This window comes from Mesocricetus auratus, unplaced genomic scaffold (genome assembly GCF_017639785.1).
Source record: "Mesocricetus auratus isolate SY011 unplaced genomic scaffold, BCM_Maur_2.0 Super-Scaffold_6730, whole genome shotgun sequence".
Taxonomy (NCBI): Eukaryota; Metazoa; Chordata; class Mammalia; order Rodentia; family Cricetidae; genus Mesocricetus; species Mesocricetus auratus.
Window position 1 is genome coordinate 15,612,926 of NW_024429184.1, and position 21,647 is coordinate 15,634,572.

Below are 21,647 nucleotides of genomic sequence, written 5' to 3' on the forward strand. Positions count from 1 at the left end.
CTAGTAGGTCACATGTTTCCCAAGGGCTATTTAGGGGAGGGACTTGGGAGGTGGAGCAGTTCAAGATGGATTCAGAGTCCTGAGTTATCTAAGCCATAACTACAAGCATTAGAGGAAGAATTACACAAAAAGAAAGGATTTTATTGTCTCATTAGTCGATATCCCTGGATGAATCAACGTGAGACTGTTCACAGTGTAACGAAGACTGGATCTTTTCCTTAGATAACCTCCCCTTCCCCCAGCCCTGGTGTCGGCAGAAGGAGATGCCATCGTTTCAGGGACACTCAACTGGACCTCTGACGTGGTCTCTCCCAAGGGGACCTGGTTCAACAGCTATTCAGAGGGAACTGTGTATAGTTTGAGGCAAAACACAGAATCAAATTAGCGTTCCTAATCAAATTAGCGTTCCTAATCTCCCTGTTTGGGCCTCTTCCCGGGAGCATTTGGGCTTGTCACACATTCCAGGAGGGAGTCACAGCTCAGCTGCAGATACAGCTGCAGGGGACAGGGCTGGGTGGTCACTGCCTGCTGGGCTGGAAAAGGGCAGAGGCTGTCGGGCTTCCTCCAGGGTCCCCAAACGAGCTAAATCCTCACCCCCACATCACTGACCTCATAGTCCAAAGCCTTGGCCAAAGGCCCAGGCAGTGTGAGGGTCCAGCGAGATGGGAGTGGGGGCAGGGCTGCATTCCAGACCTAGCCCCGCCCCCAGAAGCCAGATGTAAGGCTGCAAGCATTTCAAAAAAAGACGTGAGGTGTGAAAGGTGCTAGGGCTGTGGCATCTGTTCTTTAAAGGGTAAAACTGCAAGGAAGTAAGGCTTTCTTTGTTTTTCCTTCTCCATCTGCTCTTTGGCAATTCCATTAGGGAATCCCAGAGGTTGTGGGATGATATCATGTCTTCCAACTGAGAACAAGAAATCTCACTGACGGTGAAATGGAGCTAGTCACATATCTCTAAAGCAAGCTGCTTTATGTCACATTTAAAGGAAGGTTTAATACTCTTCAAAATCTACCAGAAGGAGATTGTAACACAGGAAGTACATGTAAAATGACCTCCCTTCTCAACATGGCAATTTTCAGAATACAAAGTCCGAGGATGAATAGTAGAATTAAGAAAGATACAAATGAAGTCTACTTAAAAAAACAACAGCCAAGAGATGTCAGATTTGACCACACCCAAATCTAAGTAGTTGTGGTTAGGTAACCCTCCAGATAAATGCTTTCGGTGGCCATCCTTTAACCAGGAAGGAGCTCAGTCGCTGTTGCCTATGGTGTGTGTACGGATGTTCGAGGGTACACACACAAGTGCATACACCCCGGGTAGACACTCGCTGGCTCTTTGTTGTTCTATAGGCACTTTGTATGTGTGTCTCCACCTGCTCGTGACATCTGGAGAGTTACTTCTTTGGAGGTGGGACATTTTCTTCGAAGAAGCCCTGGTTGACGACATTCCCTGCGGGAAAGTATCTGGCCACCACAAAGGAGGACCCGTCACTCGCTGATGCTTTTCCCACTCCTATCTTCTTCGTATTCTTCCACACCATGGCTGTGAAGTGTCCTGTGGGAATCGAGGGAGGAGCAACGGTGAGTCAGCTGAACCCCGAAAAGGATGCTTAGGGGACCCTCAAAGCCATGCATGCTCTTGTCAGTCTCAGGCAGTTAGAAATCTGCAGATGCCAATCATGACGAAGAAACGAAGCACATTGGCTGAATGGCCTGTCAATCAGTCACACCGACCTCAGCTGCCTCAACACTTTCACAAGGTCTTTGTGAGGTCGTGACAAAACGCAGTGTCTCCGCACCTGTGACGCCAGCACCAACCCTCAACGGAGCCCCAAACTGAACTCTTTACTTTTAGATTTTTAAGTAATATTCTATGTGTATGGATGTTTTGCCTGCATGTATATGGTTCCCTAGGCGGTCAGAAGACGGTGGCAGACGGAATTGCAGTTACGAGTGGTTGTGAAACCTATGTCGGTGTTGGGAACTGAACTCAGGTCCTCTGCAATAGCAATAAACGTTTTTATCTACTGAGCCATCTCTCCAGACCCCCAAACTAAATTCTTTAACCATCTCTGTTATTTTCTGATGGTCTGTTTAAAAATCTGTGTCTAAGTTGACCTCCAGGAACGTTACTACAGTTCTTATCAAAGCGTTCTCCTCACTGAGTTCCGTGGCGGAGTCTCTCAGCTCCCTCCTGTCTCGGGCTTGCAGCCTCTCTTCATCCTCAGTCCAGGAGCTCTCCTTTTCTTTCTGCACTGTTCTTCGGGCAGTCTCATCTTTCCCTGGCTCCCAGATGGATTTCCCCGGGTCAACTTTCCACTCTCTGTCCCAGACACAGTCACCACACACTTCCACTTGATGACTCACAGCTGCAATCTAGTCCAGATCTCACTCTCGATTTTGGTCCCTCAGACTCACTCCTCCGCTGACCTCCCATCTGGATGCACAGCATCTCTGCGCACATAACCGGGGGATGAGCCTGCATTCTTTCCTCTCTCGGATACTCCTCACAACAACCCACCGCTCGTTCCCGGGAGCGTTAACTCTAAAATCTAGCTCTACTACATTCTTCCAAAACCTTGGTTTCATTCATAGCTTTCTCTCTTGAAATGATGCAACATCTGGCTGTCCTTGGTTCCACTTGGGTGCTCCCTATTCATCTGTCACTATGAGAATGGGAAATGCCACTGCGAATGAACGTGAAGATAATGAATTAGATCATGCTAAGATGTCAGTCATACCTATTTAACGTCCTCAAGTCAAAATCTTACACTGCTAGTTGCATCTAGAATGAAAGCTAGTTCTTCGACCTGGTGGTCTCCTTCCGTTCCCTGAGCACAGCAAGTTGCTTTCTATTAAGAGCCCCTGTAGGAATGAACCCTTGCTCAAATCAGCCTGCGTGTGGATTTTTTTCCAGGACTGGGAATTGAACCCACGATTGTACATACCAGTAAGTACTCTATCTCTGAGACCCCCGTCCTTGGGAGCTCTTCTGCTGATTGACAGTTTCTTGTCCCTTAGACCTCTGACTAAATGTCATTTGTTTAAATAAGCCTTACATAACCACCCTTTCGTTTACCAAACATCCCCCTCTGTATCCTGGCCACACCCCGCCTTTTCTCTTCTCCATTCCCACTGGCTCCTCCCCCTGTGATCCACCACACGGCAAAGAACAAAGTTTTGTTGCTGTTGTTTTCTTATGGAGTTGGAGTTTAGTAAAGATCTTCTAAATTAGGCTTAGACACGAAGGTTAAGTGGAGAAGGGAGGTGCCTAGAAGAAATCAAGGCATACTCAAGAGTGTGGCTTCTCAAAGAGAAAGTCACAGAAAGGAAGACACACAAGTATGGGCATGGCTCTCATTGAGTACGGCTGGTACTTCAGAAGAAGATGGAGAGGAAGGAAGCGCCACACTCTTAGAGTTAGGAAAGCAGACAGGCTTAGCAGTGAGGCTGCCAGCAACTGCCAGTGTTTCCTTTTTTTAAAGACGGGGTCTCTATCTCAGGGACGCCTCATAGTCTATGCAGGCAAGAATGACTCACTCTCATGTATAGCCCACGTCAACACACCAGCTTTTATGCAGTGCTGGGGCTCGGACCCAGGACTTCCTGTGTGTGACACAGGCACTCCAACCACCACTGAGGCAGAGGCAGGAAGATCATGAGCCCCAGGCCAACCCGAAGTATGTGTCAAATACAAGCTTTCTTAAAAAGCCATTTGAAGGAATCCTATCTCAAAGATTTTTTTTAAGCAAAAGAAAAACTGCCTAGTTACAATTCTAAATCCTCACTTATCTTTAAACTTGTATTGACCTCAGCTCTATAAACTTTCTGTTTTCAGCTCTGAGCAGAGAGGCGCTTCTGGCCTGGTCACCCTTGGTCGTTCTGTCGCGGATCACAACTCCAGGCACTGGACAGCCTTGTCAGGCATTTCTGCTTCTCTGGCTGCCTCTTGGCCAGGGCTCAAGCCTTTTCTCACACAGGCTACTCTAAAGTGACCACAGGCTTTGGCCACTGACCATCTTTCTCTCTGTTTCCCAGAGAAGAAGGAAACTCCCATCATCCACTGTTGCCAAGCAACTGGCTGGACAGAAAGTGTGCATCAGTGGCTAGACGCCCGTGGCAGCTGCTTCTAAGGGAGGGCCCTGTGCAATCTTCTCTGTGGAGGTTTCCGCTTGCACAGATAATCCCGTTATGGTATTTAGAGATGAATTAGGGGGCACAACTTCCTTAGCAACATCAGATACATATTGGTTTCTAACACTTCCAACAACAGTTCCTTTTTCTTTTCTTCTTTGCCTCCACCCCTTAAAGGGCTTACATCCTCTTTCTGGCTGAGGACGGAAACTTCCCAGAATATGCCTTTGGAAACCACACTGGACCTATTACAGAGTATCCTTGCAAAGAAATAATGCACAAGATAAGAAAGAAGGGGGGGCTTTTTACTGGTCTGAAACACTCTCAGACAGTACAAAAGTGGCTGTCCACACACAACTCAGAATAGCACAAGAAACCAGAAACTTGTATCACTTTCGGATGCCATGTGGTGTCAGATTAGTTCTCATTTAGCATAAACAAATCTGTTCACTTAAACCGGACGGAACAAAGCAACTGTAAGGATTTCCATGCAGCTCATAGCTTTATCATGGAGGGCTGGCTGGGGGAGGGGCTGCCAGTCCAAGCAGATTGTAAGGTGTCTCATAGGCCTTCCACCCATATGAACTCAGGTCAGGGAACCCCAGAACATAATGCAGTGAGAAGTTAGGAACTGAGAGACTCGGGCAGGATGGACCTGACAATCCTCAAGGATCCAGAAGTTAGTTAGGAACTGAGAGACTCGGGCAGGATGGACCTGACAATCCTCAAGGATCCAGAAGTTAGTTAGGAACTGAGAGACTCGGGCAGGATGGACCTGACAATCCTCAAGGATCCAGAAGTTAGTTAGGAACTGAGAGACTCGGGCAGGATGGACCTGACAATCCTCAAGGATCCAGAAGTTAGGAACTGAGAGACTCGGGCAGGATGGACCTGACAATCCTCAAGGATCCAGAAGCCTCAGCTCTGCAACACCAAACAAAGCCCCGCTCCAGTGACATTTGTCCCCAGCACTGCACAGACACCCAGTAAGAAGAGAAGGCATGAGGAAAGCCCTCCTCTCTGTAGGTCTGGTCTTCTTTGCTAAAAGCAGAGTAAGGCCCTGCTTTGGAGGCTGGTGCAGCCATGGATACGATCACTTGATAGGCATCAAGCTGCCACGCGCAGCTCCTGCAACCCTGTCAGGTTGCTCAAGAACCAGGCTGGCCTCGAACTCACAGAGATCCGCCTGCCTCTGCCTCCTGAGTGCTGGGATTAAAGGCATGTGCCACCACCATCTGAGCACTGTCTGCATTGAAAGAAGACAAGGCTCTGCCTACACATCCTTAACCACTGCTCCTCCTCCTCATTCAGAGGCAAGGTCGTTGTCATCTGCAGCTCTGGCAGCTGCTTCCTGCCCCTCAGCCAGGCAGCCTTAGGTGTGTGTGTGGGGGGGTGGGACTAACTGAACAAGAAATGTCCCTAAAATTACATGAGCCCTTCCTGGGTGAGCAGTAAGCCACAGGAAACAGTGAGAACATGTCATTTCCTGCTTCTGTAGAAACTCTCCAGGGGATGGGCGGCCCCAAGTGACTCTACCCTTACGTAGATGGGATGGTGGGGTAGGGGTTGGGGTGGGAAGGGAACCCCCTCTTTCAGTTTCTGTGGTGCTTTGGATCAGATACACATTCCTTCCCACCCTGTCCTGGGCTCAGGAGGGTCTGAGTCACTTCTTAGGAAAGACGGGGATGGGGTGGGGGGTGGGGGGAAAACGGGGCTGCTCAGGGTTGGAGGAATGGCTCATCCTTAGCACTGGGGCAAAAGCTTGCCTGGCAGCACTGTTACCCCAGCACCAGGTGGGCGTGGGAGCGCACTGTCCGGCCAGTCCAGTTGCTGAGCTCCAGATTCAGTGAGAAGCCCAATCTCAAAAATCAGGTGGAGAGCAACTGAGGAAGACATGAGACATCAGCATTTTTACACACACACGCATCACACACACACACACACTTGCATATAACACACATGCATCACACACACACGTACACACACACACGCATCACACACACACACAAACAGACACACACACGCATCACACACACACATATATGCATCACACATACACAGACACACACACTTGCATATAACACACACATGCACCACCCACACATGCATATCACACACACACATGCATATCACACACACATGCATATAACACACACATGCACCACACACACATGCATCACACACACATATGCATCAGACACACACAAATGCATTCACACACACACAGACACACACACAGAGACACACACAGACACACACACACACACATATACGTTTACTGCTTGCTCTAGAGAGGGCCTATAAGAAAGGTGGTCTCCTCTGCTTCTGCATCACCACTCCCAGAAGCGCCTGGGAGGCCACCACCATGTCCTTGGATAGGGAAAAAAGAACTGACTCAAGTTCACACAACAAATCGCAGAGCGAGGAAGAGCCTGAGCTTTTCCATATCTTAGACTCATCTGAACCACAGCCTCGAATGCAAGAGGAAGGGGAATCCCCAGTACCCTGAGGTGTGGAGAATGGGCAGGAAGAGGAGGGAGGTGCGAAGCAGGGGAGGTGAAGGCTGGCCTGACTTTCCTGACTGCCTCCAGGGAGCCTCAGCAATGCAACTAGGAGAGCAGCTGAAGCAGAAGAAACACCAGAGGCAGGATGACCAGTCCATTAGACATGCTCAGAGCAGTTCAAGAAAGAAACACCCAGCTAAAATCCAGGCTCTGGAGAACACACTACAGTGAGAACACACCGAGGAGGACACGCTGAGGAGAACACGCTGCAGTGAGGAGAACACAGCACACTGAGGAGGACACTCTGCAGTGAGGAGAACACTCTGAGAACACGCTGCAGTGAGGAGAACACACTGAGGAGAACACGCTGCAGTGAGGAGAACACACTGAGGAGAACACGCTGCAGTGAGGAGAACACTCTGAGAACATGCTGCAGTGAGGAGAACACGCTGAGAACACGCTGCAGTGAGGAGAACATGCTGCAGTGAGGAGAACACTCTGAAGTGAGGAGAACACGCTGAGAACACGCTGCAGTGAGGAGAACACTCTGAAGTGAGGAGAACACGCTGCAGTGAGGAGAACACAGCACACTGAGGAGGACACTCTGCAGTGAGGAGAACACTCTGAGAACACGCTGCAGTGAGGAGAACACACTGAGGAGAACACGCTGCAGTGAGGAGAACACTCTGAAGTGAGGAGAACACGCTGAGAACACGCTGCAGTGAGGAGAACACGCTGCAGTGAGAACACGCTGAGAACACGCTGCAGTGAGGAGAACACGCTGCAGTGAGGAGAACACTCTGAGGAGAACACTCTGAGGAGAACACTCTGAGGAGAACACGCTGCAGTGAGAACACGCTGCAGTGAGGAGAACACACTGAGGAGAACACGCTGCAGTGAGAAGAACACTCTGCAGTGAGAACACTCTGCAGTGAGGAGAACACTCTGCAGTGAGGAGAACACACTGAAGAGAACACTCTGAGGAGAACACAGCACAGTGAGGAGAACATGCTGAGAACACGCTGCAGTGAGAACATGCTGAGAACACGCTGCAGTGAGAACATGCTGAGAACACGCTGCAGTGAGGAGAACACTGCAGTGAGGAGAACACGCTCAGTAGGAACACGCACTCTCTAATGAGAACACACTGCAGGAACACACTGAGCTTTGAGCTGGCTGGGATCACCCTGGGTATCCTCAGATGAAGAAAGGTGCAGGTCTGGGCTGGAGTGAGGTGGGCAGGTACAGGGAAAGGAAACTTTGGTTTCTGGACAGTTAAGCCAGAGGGGTATGGCTGAGCGGATGCAGGAGGCAGAGGGAATCTTCTGAAGATGCTGTTCAGCCCAGGCCCCGCTGCCACTCACCTGTCCCTGAGGTGAAGCCAGGCTGCTGGAAGTTGTAGTTCTTGATTTCACTGTACCACCGATCAGCCACTTCCTTTCCTGCACAGAAAAGGCATGTGTGAACCCAGCCGTAAAGTCTGCACACTCCTCCATGTCCCACAGACCCCAAACCACCACCCATTCCACACCCGGATGTCTGAGGAAACGCTGATGAAGTTAAAGCATGGGAGTTACTGCCTGCAGACTCCTGGGGACTCGGGATGAAGACAGAGCCTTCGCTGGGATGAGCACTGACCCAGGGTCAAGCAGGGTCCCCAGATGAAGTAGCCCACCCCGAACCGCTGTGGAATTCTGGGCAAGGCCTTTTCTGCTCTGGGCCTCTACAACAGAAAGGTTGAACACAGTGCATCCTGAGGGCCTTCCAGCGATGGTCTGGGTTTCTGGGAGGCTGTCCTCACCCTATCCACAGGAATAAAGGCAGTTGAGCCAGCAGGCCAAAGGTTGTCACTGACTCTAGACAGACCCTCATCTTGAGCATTCACAGTCAGCAATGGCGTGCGGAACTATTTTCCTGGGATCTCAGAACCACAGCTCCAACTCAGGACATAGGAGTCAAGATGAGTCACCCTAGGGCCTTGTTACAGTCTAGAATCTGATTAAAGTAGGTTCTAAGAAGACTCGTGACTCTTCATTTCTATCAAGTTCCCTAGTATTGCTGCTGGTTAGTGAAGGACATAGCAGCCGCACCTGGGGACCATCTAAAGAAAGCTGGGGCCCAGGTCCTCTTCAGCTGTTTTGGGTTCTCTGGAGGAGAGGCCCAGGGTTTGGAAAAACTTAAAAGCACTCCAAAGACTACTGTGTAACCAGGAGACATCAACCCAAACCTGTCTGTGCAGGATTGGGAAAACGAGGGCCAGACAAAGTAGTGACTTGATCACAGTGCCCAGGGATCCAACACAAGGCCAATCAAGACTCCTTCTCCCAGCCAGGAGAGTGCAGACTGAGGAAGAGGCAGAGGCCCCCATCAGCTGCCTTCCAGGCACATAGCTCTTGGGGAGGGGTGGCAGGTGGAGGGTGGGGCTGGTGTACTAGGGAAACCAGGCAGCCTGGGGGATCCCCTTGGGAGCTCTGGGGAATGTGAGGCTGGGGGGTGGGGGAGAGTCATTCCCTCCTGGGGTTTGGAGGAAGCTCCAGGAATTGTGACATCTTTCACTATTTTCCTAAAAAGTTGCTTCAGGGTTATAGGAGCCAGAGACTCAAGAATGTTTGCTCAGTGGGGTGGAGTCATTCCCTCCCAGCCCTGTGCAGAAAAATCATCTTTTCTTCCTCCCTCCCTCCCTCCCTTCCTTTCTTCCTTCCTCCCTTCCTTCCTTCCTTCCTTCCTTCCTCCCTTCCTTCCTTTCTTTCTTCCTTCCTTCCTTCCTTTTTTAAGAAAAGAAAAACAATTATTTTCTTCTTTCTGATGATAACAGCAATACAACCCACAGTGTATTAATAATTTAGAAAAAATCAAGGATGCCCCAGTGCCCACAGAAGCAGGCTGAAATTGAACTGATGCTGCAGTCTCCAGCGCCCACGCCTCTGAACTGGACTTCTGCACCGGAGCTGTCTAGTCTGACTCATCTGTTCCGGGCTCCCAGCTTCCTGGCTCTGGGCTAGCCACTGAGGTCAGCCCCGGAGCAGATGCTGAGAATTCAGGGGCTTCCTCTCCCTTCCTGGGACTGTGGCCACACCATGACCGAGCCACGAAGGGCACAGTGTCAAAAGGAGTCTGCAGACCTCATCCTAGGTCCAGCTGGGCAGAGAGGAGAGGAGCCGAGAGTGTCCTACCTGTCTGGTCGTAGGATGCCCACGCAAGGTTCTCCCCACACTGGCCACGACTGGACTCCGGGCTGTGCTTGAGAATTCTTGTGCTAGCCAGGGCCTCGGAATACCTGCACAACAAGTCTGCTCAGAGGAGGCTCAACCTGGGGACCCTCCCTGACCCCAGCGTCTAAGCTTTGATCTAGCTTCCCTGTCTGAGCTCACCAGAGGAATGGCGAGGAAACATCGTTCCGGCGCCTGGGCCTCCCAACAATCCCATTTCCAGAAAAACTCAATGAATGAAACTCAGGAGCAAAGTGGACCTGCCTGGGCTGGCAGCAGAGTGGTCCCTAAGCCTGGCTGTATCTGAACCCAACCACATCTCTTCATCCACTCAGGACCCTCCGTAAGGATTCAGGCCGGCCTGTCCCTGTCACTTGGCAGAATGCACTCAGGCGGTACCCTGGTCAGCCCAGGGTTCCACGCAGATGCAAAGGACCCCTTTAAAAGAAAGTCTTCTGTCCACTTACGCTGTCTTTTCCCTCTCTCTTTCCGCCGTTCCCTGGGGCAGACAGGACTTTTCCCGTCTCCCTCTTCTCTTCTGTCCTCTCTCTGTCTCTGTGTCTCTTTACCTCTTTTCTCTTTCCTCCCCCCCCCCCATAAAACTTCTCACTAAGCTCTGTCTGCCTGGCATGTTTGTCCCTCCGCCTCGGTCACCCTCGCCTGCCATGGAATCCACCAAGGCCCCTTGCGCATTAACGTAACACCCCGTAACACCCTCCACGCTGCAGAAGCGGCTCCACGAAGGGCCAGCGCCTGCCGGGTGCAGAGGACTCACTGCTGGGCTTCCTGGTTGAGCTTCTTGCAAAGCTTGAGTGGGGGGACGCCGTGCTGAGCCCGGTACTCATTGTGGGCCTTCAGGACCTCGTTGTTAAACTGCTTGGAAGCTAGAATGACAGAAGAATGGAGAACGGCTCGGTGAAGACGGAAGACCCACCAAACGTATATCGGCATGCTTCAGGACACTCAGAGACACCGGCGCTTCTCCATTCTGGTTGCCCAGCCCTGTCCCACACCAATATTCGTCTTGTCTCCAACACCACGATCCCCCCCCCCCATGTCTCTGCAGATCGGAGCTCAGTGGATTATGTAGGGCCTTCCGGGCCCTGCTGGGGATTTGAGTCTTTGTCTGAGGCAATGGGAGACAATTAAGGCAAAAGTGGGGGGATGTGGGGATTCAGAGAATGTTTCTGAAAGATGTTGTTGGCTGCTGAGTGGTGCTGAGGAAAGTCCAGAGTTGGTCAGACATCTTTAAAGGTGACTGGATACCTCAGACTAGACCAATGGAGTCTGGGAAGGTCTGGAACCCGGAGCTCAGGGAAGAATAGCTTAGCTAGGGCTGATAGTACCATACTGAACCAGTGAAAACAAAAGAGGGAGGGAAGGAGGGAGGGAGGGAGGGTGAAAGGAGGGAGGGAGGGACACATATACACACACACAGAGAATCAAATAAAGCCAGATAAGGAGAGAGTTCCGGATAAAGCATCATTGAGGAATGGAGTAAGGAGAGTACAGAAAAGGGCTCCGTGGTGATGGGAGAGGAGGGTGTGATCCTCTGGCTGAGGCTGTGGTGAGGAAAGGGCCTATGCCCAACTGAACGATGAGGTCAGCAGAGACCAGACCAGAGGGGCTGGGGTGAGGGAAATTGGAGGCCAAGAGCAGGAGGATCAAGATAGACAAACCCACACTGCTTCAGATCTGAAACAGCCGTCAGCCCAGCATCTTTCTGTGCTCAGTGCTTATCCCAAACCATCCATCACCCCTCCAACATCCCACCGTTTACCAACATCACCTGCTTTCCATCTAAGTCCAACATCACACATCCATCCACTCCTCCATTCCCTGCACTTACCCATCCACCAATCAATTCATCATCTGTTGAGTGACCACACCCACCCACCCATCAATTCATTATCTGTTGAGTGACCACACCCACCCACCCGTCAATTCATCATCTGTTGAGTGACCACACCTACCCACCCATCAATTCATCATTGTTGAGTGACCACACCCACCACCCAATTCAGTCCAACTCTAATCTACCTGTCTGCTCCCTGAGCACCGTCCTCATGATGCTGGCTCCTGACCTCAAAAGCTCACACAGAAGGGGATGGTCTTTAGACAGGGAATAGTAATGGTGCAAGAGGAGCCTGGAACAAGGAGCCAGGGTAAGATCACACACACGCCTTAGGGATCTAGGAATCCACCCTCTCTGTAGCCTGGGTACCGGGAGGGCTGGGAGTGAGCATGGACCCATCTGCCAGGAGCTGTCCTGTGCTCCTGGTAGGAAGGGCGCAGCCACACTCATGAAGGAAGTGCTTGGGGCTGACTGCAGAAAGGAGGGAGGAAAACATACAGCTCATGGTTGGTGACTGCGATGTCCTAGGACTTTCTGACAAATTACAGAGGAAGTAGACTGCCCTTGGGGTTTAGGAACCTGCAACGCTGCGTAGGACGTCCAGTCTCAGGAACATGTGGTTGGAAGGGCTCTGAACTGATTGGTGAGGTTTGGGGGTAACAGATGGAGTTGTGAACAGAGGTAAATATGGTGATCGTGACTCAGCTTGAGGGAGAGGGTGGAGCCACAGCCAGAATCCTGGTGGCCAGAAACCGTCCACACCCTTGTGACACAAAAGACAGGTCTCGGGTCTCCTGAGGTGGTGTTTGAGGGTAGAGTTTTCGAGGTAGAAGACCCTGCAGCTACTTCAGTGGTGTGACCCCACCTGACAGCAGGAGGGCACGTCACAAGAGGGGCATTGTCTCAAGGTGGATCTTGGGTTTGGCTGATGTGGAACTGGGGACATCAAATCATAGTCTCCCAAAAAGCCACGGGGCTGGGGAATAACGGAACAAGAGCGACTCCTGGACACAAGTCACAAGCCTGGGCTTTCTTAGTGAGCTAAGGAGGCAGCCGGATAATGTGGTGACCAGAACCATGGGCTCCCAGGCCACGGGTGCCCCATCCGCCTTGCACAAGTGGGGTCTTGTGAGAGGAAGCGCCCACTGGAGGTCAGACCGGAAGACCGCAGCGGGGAGTGCGCCGAGGAATTCTGGAATCCCACGCGTCGAAACTGGAGCTGGCAGGTAGAAAGGGAAGCACGACAGATCTCAGCCAGGAACAGGAAGGTCCTTTCTCCCAGGCAAATGCTCCTGGAGCTCTGGGAGCCCTGACAATTGAGGGTTCACCCTGTCCTCAGTACTCCAAGACAAATGATAGTGGAAGGCAGAGAAAGGCGGCAAAGCGGTCACAATGAGAGGAGGAACGAAAGATCCGGTGACGCCCGCGTCCATCTTGGACAAAAGATCCGGTGACGCCCGCGTCCACCTTGGACAAAAGATCCGGTGACGCCCGTGTCCACCTTGGACAAAAGATCCCGTGACGCCCGCGTCCACCTTGGAGTCCAGACGCAAGGTCTGGATCTAAATGGCACGCAGGTGGTGAATTAGGAAGCTGTTCTGTGCTCCCCATCCAGGCAAGCCCTCTTTCAAGCAGTAGTGGAAGGCAAGTCCCTCCCCCTGGCTGGCACTGGGGTTGCACCCTTTTCCTTCCCCCAGCATGAGACTCCTGGGGGCAATATAATTCTTGAGTCCATTGTCCCAATAATTTGATATCTGAAGTCAGCCTCTCTCTTAAGAAATACATGCTTCTGCCAGGACTGTTAAAAAGAGTTCTGGAGATTTGACGGGGTTTCCCCTGCAGAAGGCAGCAAGCTGTCTACCACTAGGGCACACAAGCAAGTTAGTCTCTCTTCCTTGTAGGAGCCCATCAGGTGTGGGTGAGGGAGATGAGGAACTGGCATAAGACTTCCAGGAGTTTCCCGGCCCTTCAGTAAATAGACAGGGTAATAAAACAAGGGCTTGTGTGAGTTACATGGTCACTTAAGAAAGGTGCGTGATAGGCACAGCTAGGATCACCCGAAACTTTCAGTTACCAAGTCTCAGACGGGCCAGGGAAGGTCTGCTGGGACACCATGAGAGACACTTGAGACTCATTGACATGTTCAGTGCCACAGGAGCTCCCTGGAGAAGGCGTTCCAGGTTCAGGAGGAGGCCAGGCTGTTACTGGACTGGGAGAAAGGAAGCCAACTTAAAGCAGCTTGGGTGTTGGGGTCAGTCTGAACTGAAGCCCGCTGTGCTGTAGGCCCTGCAGGCTCCTGCAGAGACATATATGGCTTCTGAAAACTAGGTCACTGTGCTCCCAGAATGGGGGAAGTTCCAGGGACAAAAGTGAAAGTTCCTGAACCAACACAAGGTCAGTGCCAGAAGCTGATGCCGGGCACAGGCTCCAGCAGGGCCAGGCTCTCAGCCAGCGCCTCTGCAAAGGGTCACCAGGTCTCAACAGCGGGCTCTCTTGCTTCCCTTAGCTGGAAATCAGGGCCCCCCCCCAGCTGCTTAGGGCTATCTTAGGAGTCCCTCCCCCACTCTGAGCAGGACAAGAGCCTGAGGATGCAAGTTATCAATGGCGACCACACCCAGCCAGAGGCGCACCCTACTTCTACAGAAAAAAACCCCAAAACACAGATAAAGTCAAAGTAAAACCAGCCTCCTACAGTCAGGCAGGGTGGCCCCTCAGCTGTCCCACGATGGGGGAAGGGCAAGGATCCGTACTTTATTTTGCAGAAGAGCCAGAAGGAGGGATAGGCAGGCTCATCTGCCCTGGGCTCCTGCTTTCTCTTGCTTGTCTCCCACTTGGCCATGGAGACCCAGGTAACCTCTCACCACCTCTGGGGGCATCCTTACCCCACCCATCTTCCTGACTAGATGAGAAAACAAATGTGCTTCCCAGGAGAAGTAACCGGCCCAGATCTTCCCTTGCTGGTCCAGGAGGACCATCAGGGGAATCTAGCCTTGAAGCGAGGCACTGCTTGAAAGCTCACCATCAGCCACCAAATGGAGCGGTAGAGATGTCACCTAGGTGACACTCAGGCTTCAGGAGGAACAGCTGAAGTGAGCGATGGGGGAAAGGAGCCCACTCGGGCAGCTGCCTCTGATCTCTTACAGGAGAAAAGAGGAAGGAAAGGGAGAAACAAGGACATTTCCCAAGAGCCTCCTCAGAGCTGGGGTTGCAGGGGACTGCGGAGGCTGCCCAGAGCAGAGGGAACGGCTGGGCAGCTGTCTGTGGGAATGCAAGGCTGGACATTCTCGGTGGGGCCACATCTCGTCCTTGAAGATCTTTTAGGGGGCTGAGGAGAGTAAAGGAATCCAGTTCTTAGCTCCCACGCCCCTGCTTTTGCAGACAGGCTCTCCCCTCAGCATCCTCTTCCCTGAGACCTCATCTTCCTACACCACTGCTCCTTCCAGGTCTCACAAAAGATACAAACAGGCCCCTCCATCCTCTTACAAGAGGCTGGAAAGCAAATTGCTCTAGACTTTGGGACAAAACTGGCTTTCATCTTTAAGAAGCAGATAATCGGAGGGAAAACATTTGTTTCTTTTTCAAGACAGGATTTCTCTGTATAGCCCTGGCTGTCATAAAACTCACTCTGTAGACCAGACTGGCCTCGAACTCACAGAGATTTGTCTGCTTCTGCCTCCTGAGTGCTGGAGTTAATGGAGTGTGCCGCCACCACTGTCACCTGTTAGGAGAAACTATTTTAAAGTATCTTTCAGTTCTTCCAAGCTAAGTGAGTGAATGAACAAATGAATAAGGTATTCACACCGGGCTCAGAGACAGTACTAGGACTAGACCCCTGTTTCAGATGGCGTGCTCAGCATCTGGGGCAGTATATGAATGATCTCAGGCTACCAGCCCAGGAGGCCCTGGTTAAAGCCAGACCAAAGTGCACCCCCACATCCCCCTCCTCTGCCCCCCTCTTGTACACTTGCTGTTGTACATCCAGCACCCCCTTTCCCGATAGCAAGAATAGGTTACCAAGGGTTGCTTAGATGCCTGTGGGTAAGGAATCCATTTCTTGGAGTGACGGCCTCCTCCAGGCCGGCCTGTTTGAAAGATGACCAGGTACACACATGGTCCCTGAATGACTGAAGCTACCAGATGGGAGAATGCTTGTTCAGGCTGCTCAAGTGCTAGTCCTGCCCGACACCAAGATCTGCCTAGAGACAAGTTTCTGTCCACTGGGCCCCAAGCTCTCCTCCGAGTACAGAAGATGACAGCTGCGGATTTCAAGATGTCCCCAAAGCAGGAAATCCCTTCAAATGAGGCTAGCAAAATGTGAACAGATGAACCTGAGCTGCTGGGCTTGCCCTGGCCCATGTGGCCTCTCCCTGCAGTGGTCCCAGGGGCTTCCTGTAGAAAATTCCTTTCCTTCTGCTCTGATAGCCTTTGGTGTTAGGCCCAGTGTCTGAGACACTAAGATTCTTAGAGACAATTGGAGTATGTGTGTGGGTTCCCCCAGCCAGAGTCCATGTGGTCAGTGTGCTATGGAACTGTATAGTTTAGAAGGCAAAGAGCTCAGTTCTGCAGTCAGACAGACAGACAGACAGACAGACACACACACACACACACACACACACACACACTCAGAGCTAAATTCTAATCCTAATTTGTTAACTTACCGGTCCAGACATTTTAACAAGTAGATGGCAATGGCCTACAGCCGTTAGAAAGGTTAGTAACAAAAATACCGAACTTCACTGCCTAGCATAGAACAGGAGGCTAAATGGTTGGTGATCACTATTATTCAAGGCAAAGGTCCAGCACATCTGTTGCACAGAGGCCCAGCAGGGAGACCAGGGCTGTGGGCAGGATTGAGAACTTCCAACACTGGCTCAGGCTCTCTAGGTTTGAGCCTTGGCAGTTGTATGATGGCTTCCCACACCCACCATGAAGCTCTAAGGGTAGTACATCTAAGGTCTGTTCCATGAGGTCTAACTGAGGCCTAGACAGGCAGGGACTGATTCCCTAGATGGTCTTCTGGGAGCCACATAGAGCTCCTACATAAATGGGTATCACTGAGGGGCACCTCCCCAAGGTCCCCGTTGGTGGCGTGGATCTCCAGGGTTGGGTTCCTGTAGAAGGTTCATTGGGTCTAAGTCATCCAGAAAAGTCATGTGCTCTTTGGGGAACTTAGAAGAGCCAGACATGGGTGGCTACAAAGGAGGTAGGCCTGGACTGGAGAGCTAAGAAGTGAGTTGGGGTGACGCCTGGCGCGACCAGCTGGCCCCTACTTTCTGCCACCAGCTCCCTCTCTCCTTCTCCTCAGAGACTCACATCGGACCCAAGCCCCTGACCTTCCCTTTCATTCCTCGCAATGCCCCAGATGGCCATTGGCAAGTCCGTCCCTCCTCCTCTCTGGCTCCCATCCTTGCCCGAGACCACAGCTTCCAGGGTAAAACCCCAGGTCGGCACATAACTGAGTGGAGAGGCGGTGGAAATGTTGGGAACAATAGAAGACTTCTGAATGCACAACCACCAAAGCGTGACTCGAGATCAAACACAAGAATGCATCCGAGGTGTTTCTGGCAGTCCTTGACCAGGTTGTGTGCACAGTCGGTTTCTCCGCAACCGTGGTTCTGAAGCCACCAGATGAGCGCTGTGCACCACACACAATGCCATCACACCAGGCACTGGCACTGCCATCACACCAGGCACTGGCACTGCCATCACACCAGGCACTGGCACTGCCATCACACCAGGCACTGGCACTGCCATCACACCAGGCACTGGCACTGCCATCACACCAGGCACTGGCACTGCCATCACACCAGGCACTGGCACTGCCATCACACCAGGCACTGGCACTGGCACTGCGTGAGGCCGCTCAGCTCACTTGTTGTGAAGTTCGGTGTTTCTACTGCACATACAAAGTGTTTTGCTCTTACAGAGATATAATGGTTTAGTTACAGAAAACAGTGTTTTCCTGCTGTCATCTCTCCTTCCAATTAGCATAGCTTTGGATTGTGCCTTGTTAGAATGCTCGAATTTGAAATTTATTCACATTTTTTTCAGGTCTGTGTGTGGAGGTCAGGAAACAACTTTTGAGAATTGACAGAGGTCAAATTCAAGTCTTCAGGCAGGTTGGCAAGCACCTTCACCCAGTCACCCACTTTGTTGGCCTCAGAATGTTTGATTTTAAAAACTGCAGTTGTTGCTCACTTGAGGGTCATAAGAAGTCACTGAAGAGTGAGGGATGTAGCTCAGAGGCAGGGTGCTTGCTTGGCATGTGCAAAGCCCTGGGTTCCATCCTTAGTACCCACACCCCCAAATCATTGAATGAATTTTGTCTTGAGTTAGGATCCAAATTCAGTGATGAATTGGGCATGAAAACACACATCTTTAATCCCAGAACTCAGGAGGCTGAGGTGGGTGGATCTCTATGAATTCGTTGAGATCAGCCTAATCTACACAACCTAAGCTACATAGTGAGACCCTGTCTCAGATGTGTGTGTCCTAAAGAACTGTTTTAAAATCAGTCCCTTAGAGCAGAGGAGATGGCTTTTGGTAAAGTAGTTAGCATACATCCCTGCTTAAAAACAACAACAAAACAGGCTGGGCAGTGATGTTGCATGCCTTTAATCCCATCCAGCACTTGGGAGGCAGAGGCAGGCGGATCTCTGTGAGTCTGAGGCCAGCCTGGTCTACAAAGCTGCACAGATAAACTGTCTCAAAACAAAAACAAAACAAAAAAGGCAAAGAGGAGAGCAATTGAAGATGGCATACACTGTCTACCTCTGGCCTTCACACACACACACACACACACACACACACACACACACACACACACACACACGCACGCACATACACACACATGCACATACACACATGCACATATACACACCACACACACATACACACACATGCACATACACACAATAAAATAAGTTTCTGTATGCTTTATCATCAGAAAGTATTTGATTTGTATACTTGTCTTATATGTCTATGTACCTGGAGTTGTATAACGGTGTGTTGGGTAAAACTGCTTCTTTCACAAACAGTTTCAGAAGCCTGAGTGCTTGCACCATTGCTGTCTGTAGGGAGGCAGTCTCCCCACTCTGCCCCTAGCCTCCGGTCTCCCACTCTGCTGCAACACTGTCCTACCCTGTTAGTAGCACCCCACTCAGAACCTCCTAAGGCCCCCCAGAGCCCGTCACTTTCTTCGGACTCCTTTGACGGCCCCTCACAGATGAGGGCTCTCTCCTGCGCCTCCCGCCCTCCTTCACTCATTCATTTGGACGTTCCTGAAGACTGGGCTGTCCCCCCACTGCCCCAGGTCCACAGCTTGGAGGAGAGGACGGATGGCGGGAGGGACGGGACACAGACACACACGATGGCACAGATGCAGCTCTAGAAAGTTATATCTTAGAGCAGGGGATGGAAACAATCAATTAAAATGTATCTTTAGGGCTAGGGAGGTGGTGGCCGGTGGTTTGCTTTCGATCCTAGCACCAGAGAGGCAGGTGGGTCTCTGTGGATTTGAGATCAGTTTGGTCAACATAGTGAGTTTCAGGCTACACAGAAATACATAGTGAGACCCTGTCTTAAAGCAGTAATAGTTACAATAAATATCACTAAAATGAAAAGTAGCTTTAGACAGTCCCTGGACTGTCCCATACGTCTAGAGAGGAAGGAGTTCATTTTTCAAGTGGAGATGTCAAAAGGTCTCTCATGTCCGCCATCATGTCTCACCACCATCTTTCATCTCGTTCTTTTAATTATGTGACATCTTCCTTTTCACTGCATAGGTTCTTGGGGGTCATATGGGCCACCCTCTTTGTACAGATGGGTAAACTGAGGCACGGAGGAAGACAAAAACCTTACTTCATATCACATAGCAAATGATTAGTAGGGCCAGCATTGGAAGACAGGCCTGTCACTAAAGCTGGAGGAAAAGCGGGTTAGGACCAGGCCTGAGAAGCCGGTTTCCTGTGTATCTCCTAGAGGGCAGATAGAGCCTAGAAGGAACCAGCCTTCCTCATCTGAGACTGTCAGCCCATTGACTTCACTGTTCCTTTAGGGCAATGGTTCTCAACCTTCCTAACGCTGTGGCCCTTTAATACAGTTCCTCATGTTGTGGTGGCCCCCTCCATCATAAAATTATTTTCGTTGTATTTCATAACTGTAATTTCACTACCCTCATGAGTCACAATGTAAATACTTGTGTTTTCTGGTGGTCTTAGGCGACACCTGTAGGAGGGCTGTTCCACCCCAAAGGGTCCCGACTCACAGGTTGAGAACCTCTGTCCCAATAAATAGAAAGTCTTGCTGCCCAGGAGGGAGAAGTCAGGGAGAAGCAGAGATAACACGTGTCCCTTGTCTATATGCAGGATCGAGCACAAATGGGGCGGGGCGTGGGCTGTCCCTCAGAAGGAGGAGGGCGAGATTAGGGATGGGATCCCCTTGACAAACAGGGAGAGTTTCAGGCTGGGTGATGGGAGTGGCGAAGACTGGACCTGGAACCCCAGGGGAAGTGACCTGAGTGCCTACCAGCCAGCACAGCTGTGCAGCAAGGGGATGCCAGGGACCAGTGTGTGTGTGTGTGTGTGTGTGTGTGTGTGTGTGTGTGTGTGTGTGTGTGTGTGAGTGTGTGTGTGTGTGTGTGTGTGTGTGTGTGTGTGTGTGTGTGTGTGTAAGCTGGCAAGCAGGGAGTGACAGGAGAGCTGGTTTTCAGCAATTTCAACTCAGAGCCACCGTGGCGAGGACGGGCGGCAGCAGGGCAGAGACCACAGGGGAGCTGGTCCGCAGGGCACCCAACCTGGCACAGAGGGCACTCAGGAGATGCACCCAAGGGAAACGAAAGGGATTCTCAGAACCGCCCTTAGTGGGGTGGGGCCGGACTAGCTGCTTCACAGCCAGGGATGCTGTCACAGTTTGGTGACTTTTTCCAACTGTAACTTTGTCCTCCTCTGGAAGGAAACAAAGCGAAGCCACGCCTCGGCAGACTCAGAGAGCGCTTGGAAACCCTCCCTGACGCAATCCCTGGCTCGAAGCCAGAGGGACCCTCCAGCGCTATCCCCCTTCTCTCTTTCTCTCCCTTCCGGCGGTCTTTCAGCTACCTCCTCTCCCAGACTGAACCAGAAACAGCCCCAGATGCGCCTCTGGGCTCTTTGCTCCGCGTGCGCTCTCCATCCCCACTCAGGGGTCACACATTGATTGAAGCGAGAGCGCCGGGGACCTCCGAGGGTCTCCCAGGGGACCAGGTTCCAGGCGGGGCAGGGTAACGGCGAGGGTCCCAGAGCCATCCCCGCACCCCAGCGTGCCGTTCGGGTGGCTCACCTGACTTGCCCATGGCCGGCTATGTGTGCGCTCCTCTGCTCAGCGGCGGCTGCGCTGCGCTGCGCTGGGTGGCAGGTCCCAGCAGCTGGCCGGGGCCGGGAGGGGCAGGGACAGCCACTCCCCCGGCGCCGCCCGGCCCCTCCTTATAAGGCAACGGCAGCTGCAGGCGGAGGCGCGGGGGGCCACCCCTAGAATGCACATGGCCGGGTGGGATTCCGCCGCTGGCGAGGGCGGTCCAGATGTGGACTCGGATGCGGGTTCAGAGCGTGCTCTCTCCCCCAGCTGAAAGCACTCGCGAGGCCTAGGGGAGCCCGCGCCTTCCCCACGACTCCTGAGCGACAGAGGCGTCACGAAGACCGCTGTGCTCACTGTGGCCTGGCGAGGTACGGTTCCCGCCGGTGCCACCAGGGGTCGGTACCCTCCCAGTCTCAGACACCCCGTCTCCCCGCCCCCGGCTGCTGCTTCCCCTCCTTGGTGACACTGTACTCTAACCGCGTCTTTCTAGGACCCCTCCGCTAGGCGACCCCAGGTTGTAATTGTTCATGTCCTAGCGCTCCAGCTCCAGCCGCCCCAGGGAGGTGCCCACAGCCCAACTGGGACCTGTTCTCTTGACTCTGAGTGCCTCTGAGA

The 21,647-nt window shown here is 52.0% G+C and overlaps 1 protein-coding gene across 6 annotated transcripts; it reads right to left on the reverse strand.

The window, feature by feature from the left end:
• Positions 1-120: 120 nt before the first annotated feature.
• Positions 121-21,141, reverse strand: Glipr2 (GLI pathogenesis related 2). 6 transcript variants are annotated; one of them, XM_040739266.1, is made up of 6 exons: positions 12,282-12,763; positions 11,888-11,994; positions 10,623-10,731; positions 9,812-9,915; positions 8,003-8,080; positions 121-1,555 (listed from the first exon to the last, which is right to left on the reverse strand). In XM_040739266.1, the coding sequence occupies exons 2-6, from the start codon at positions 11,913-11,915 to the stop codon at positions 1,395-1,397; spliced, it is 480 nt and encodes a 159-aa protein (XP_040595200.1). In that variant the 5' UTR covers positions 11,916-11,994; positions 12,282-12,763; the 3' UTR covers positions 121-1,394. The 6 variants fall into 6 exon arrangements, with proteins under 6 accessions (XP_040595200.1, XP_021087917.1, XP_005078831.1 ...); XM_021232258.2 differs by having other exon boundaries at positions 12,201-12,763; XM_005078774.4 differs by lacking the exons at positions 11,888-11,994; positions 12,282-12,763 and adding an exon at positions 21,018-21,141.
• Between the last annotated feature and the right edge of the window lie 506 nt (positions 21,142-21,647).

Bases quoted from the DNA above. Each gene is read 5' to 3' on its own strand.
- Glipr2 (XM_040739259.1), bottom strand. From the start codon at position 11,667: ATGTGTGATGTTGGACTTAGATGGAAAGCAG. The intron at 10,732-11,636 runs GTGATGTTGGTA...CTGTCATTCTAG, and splicing joins TGGACTTAGATGGAAAGCAG to CTTCCAAGCAGTTTAACAAC. The intron at 8,081-9,811 runs GTAGGACACTCT...TTTTCTGTGCAG, and splicing joins GGCATCCTACGACCAGACAG to GAAAGGAAGTGGCTGATCGG.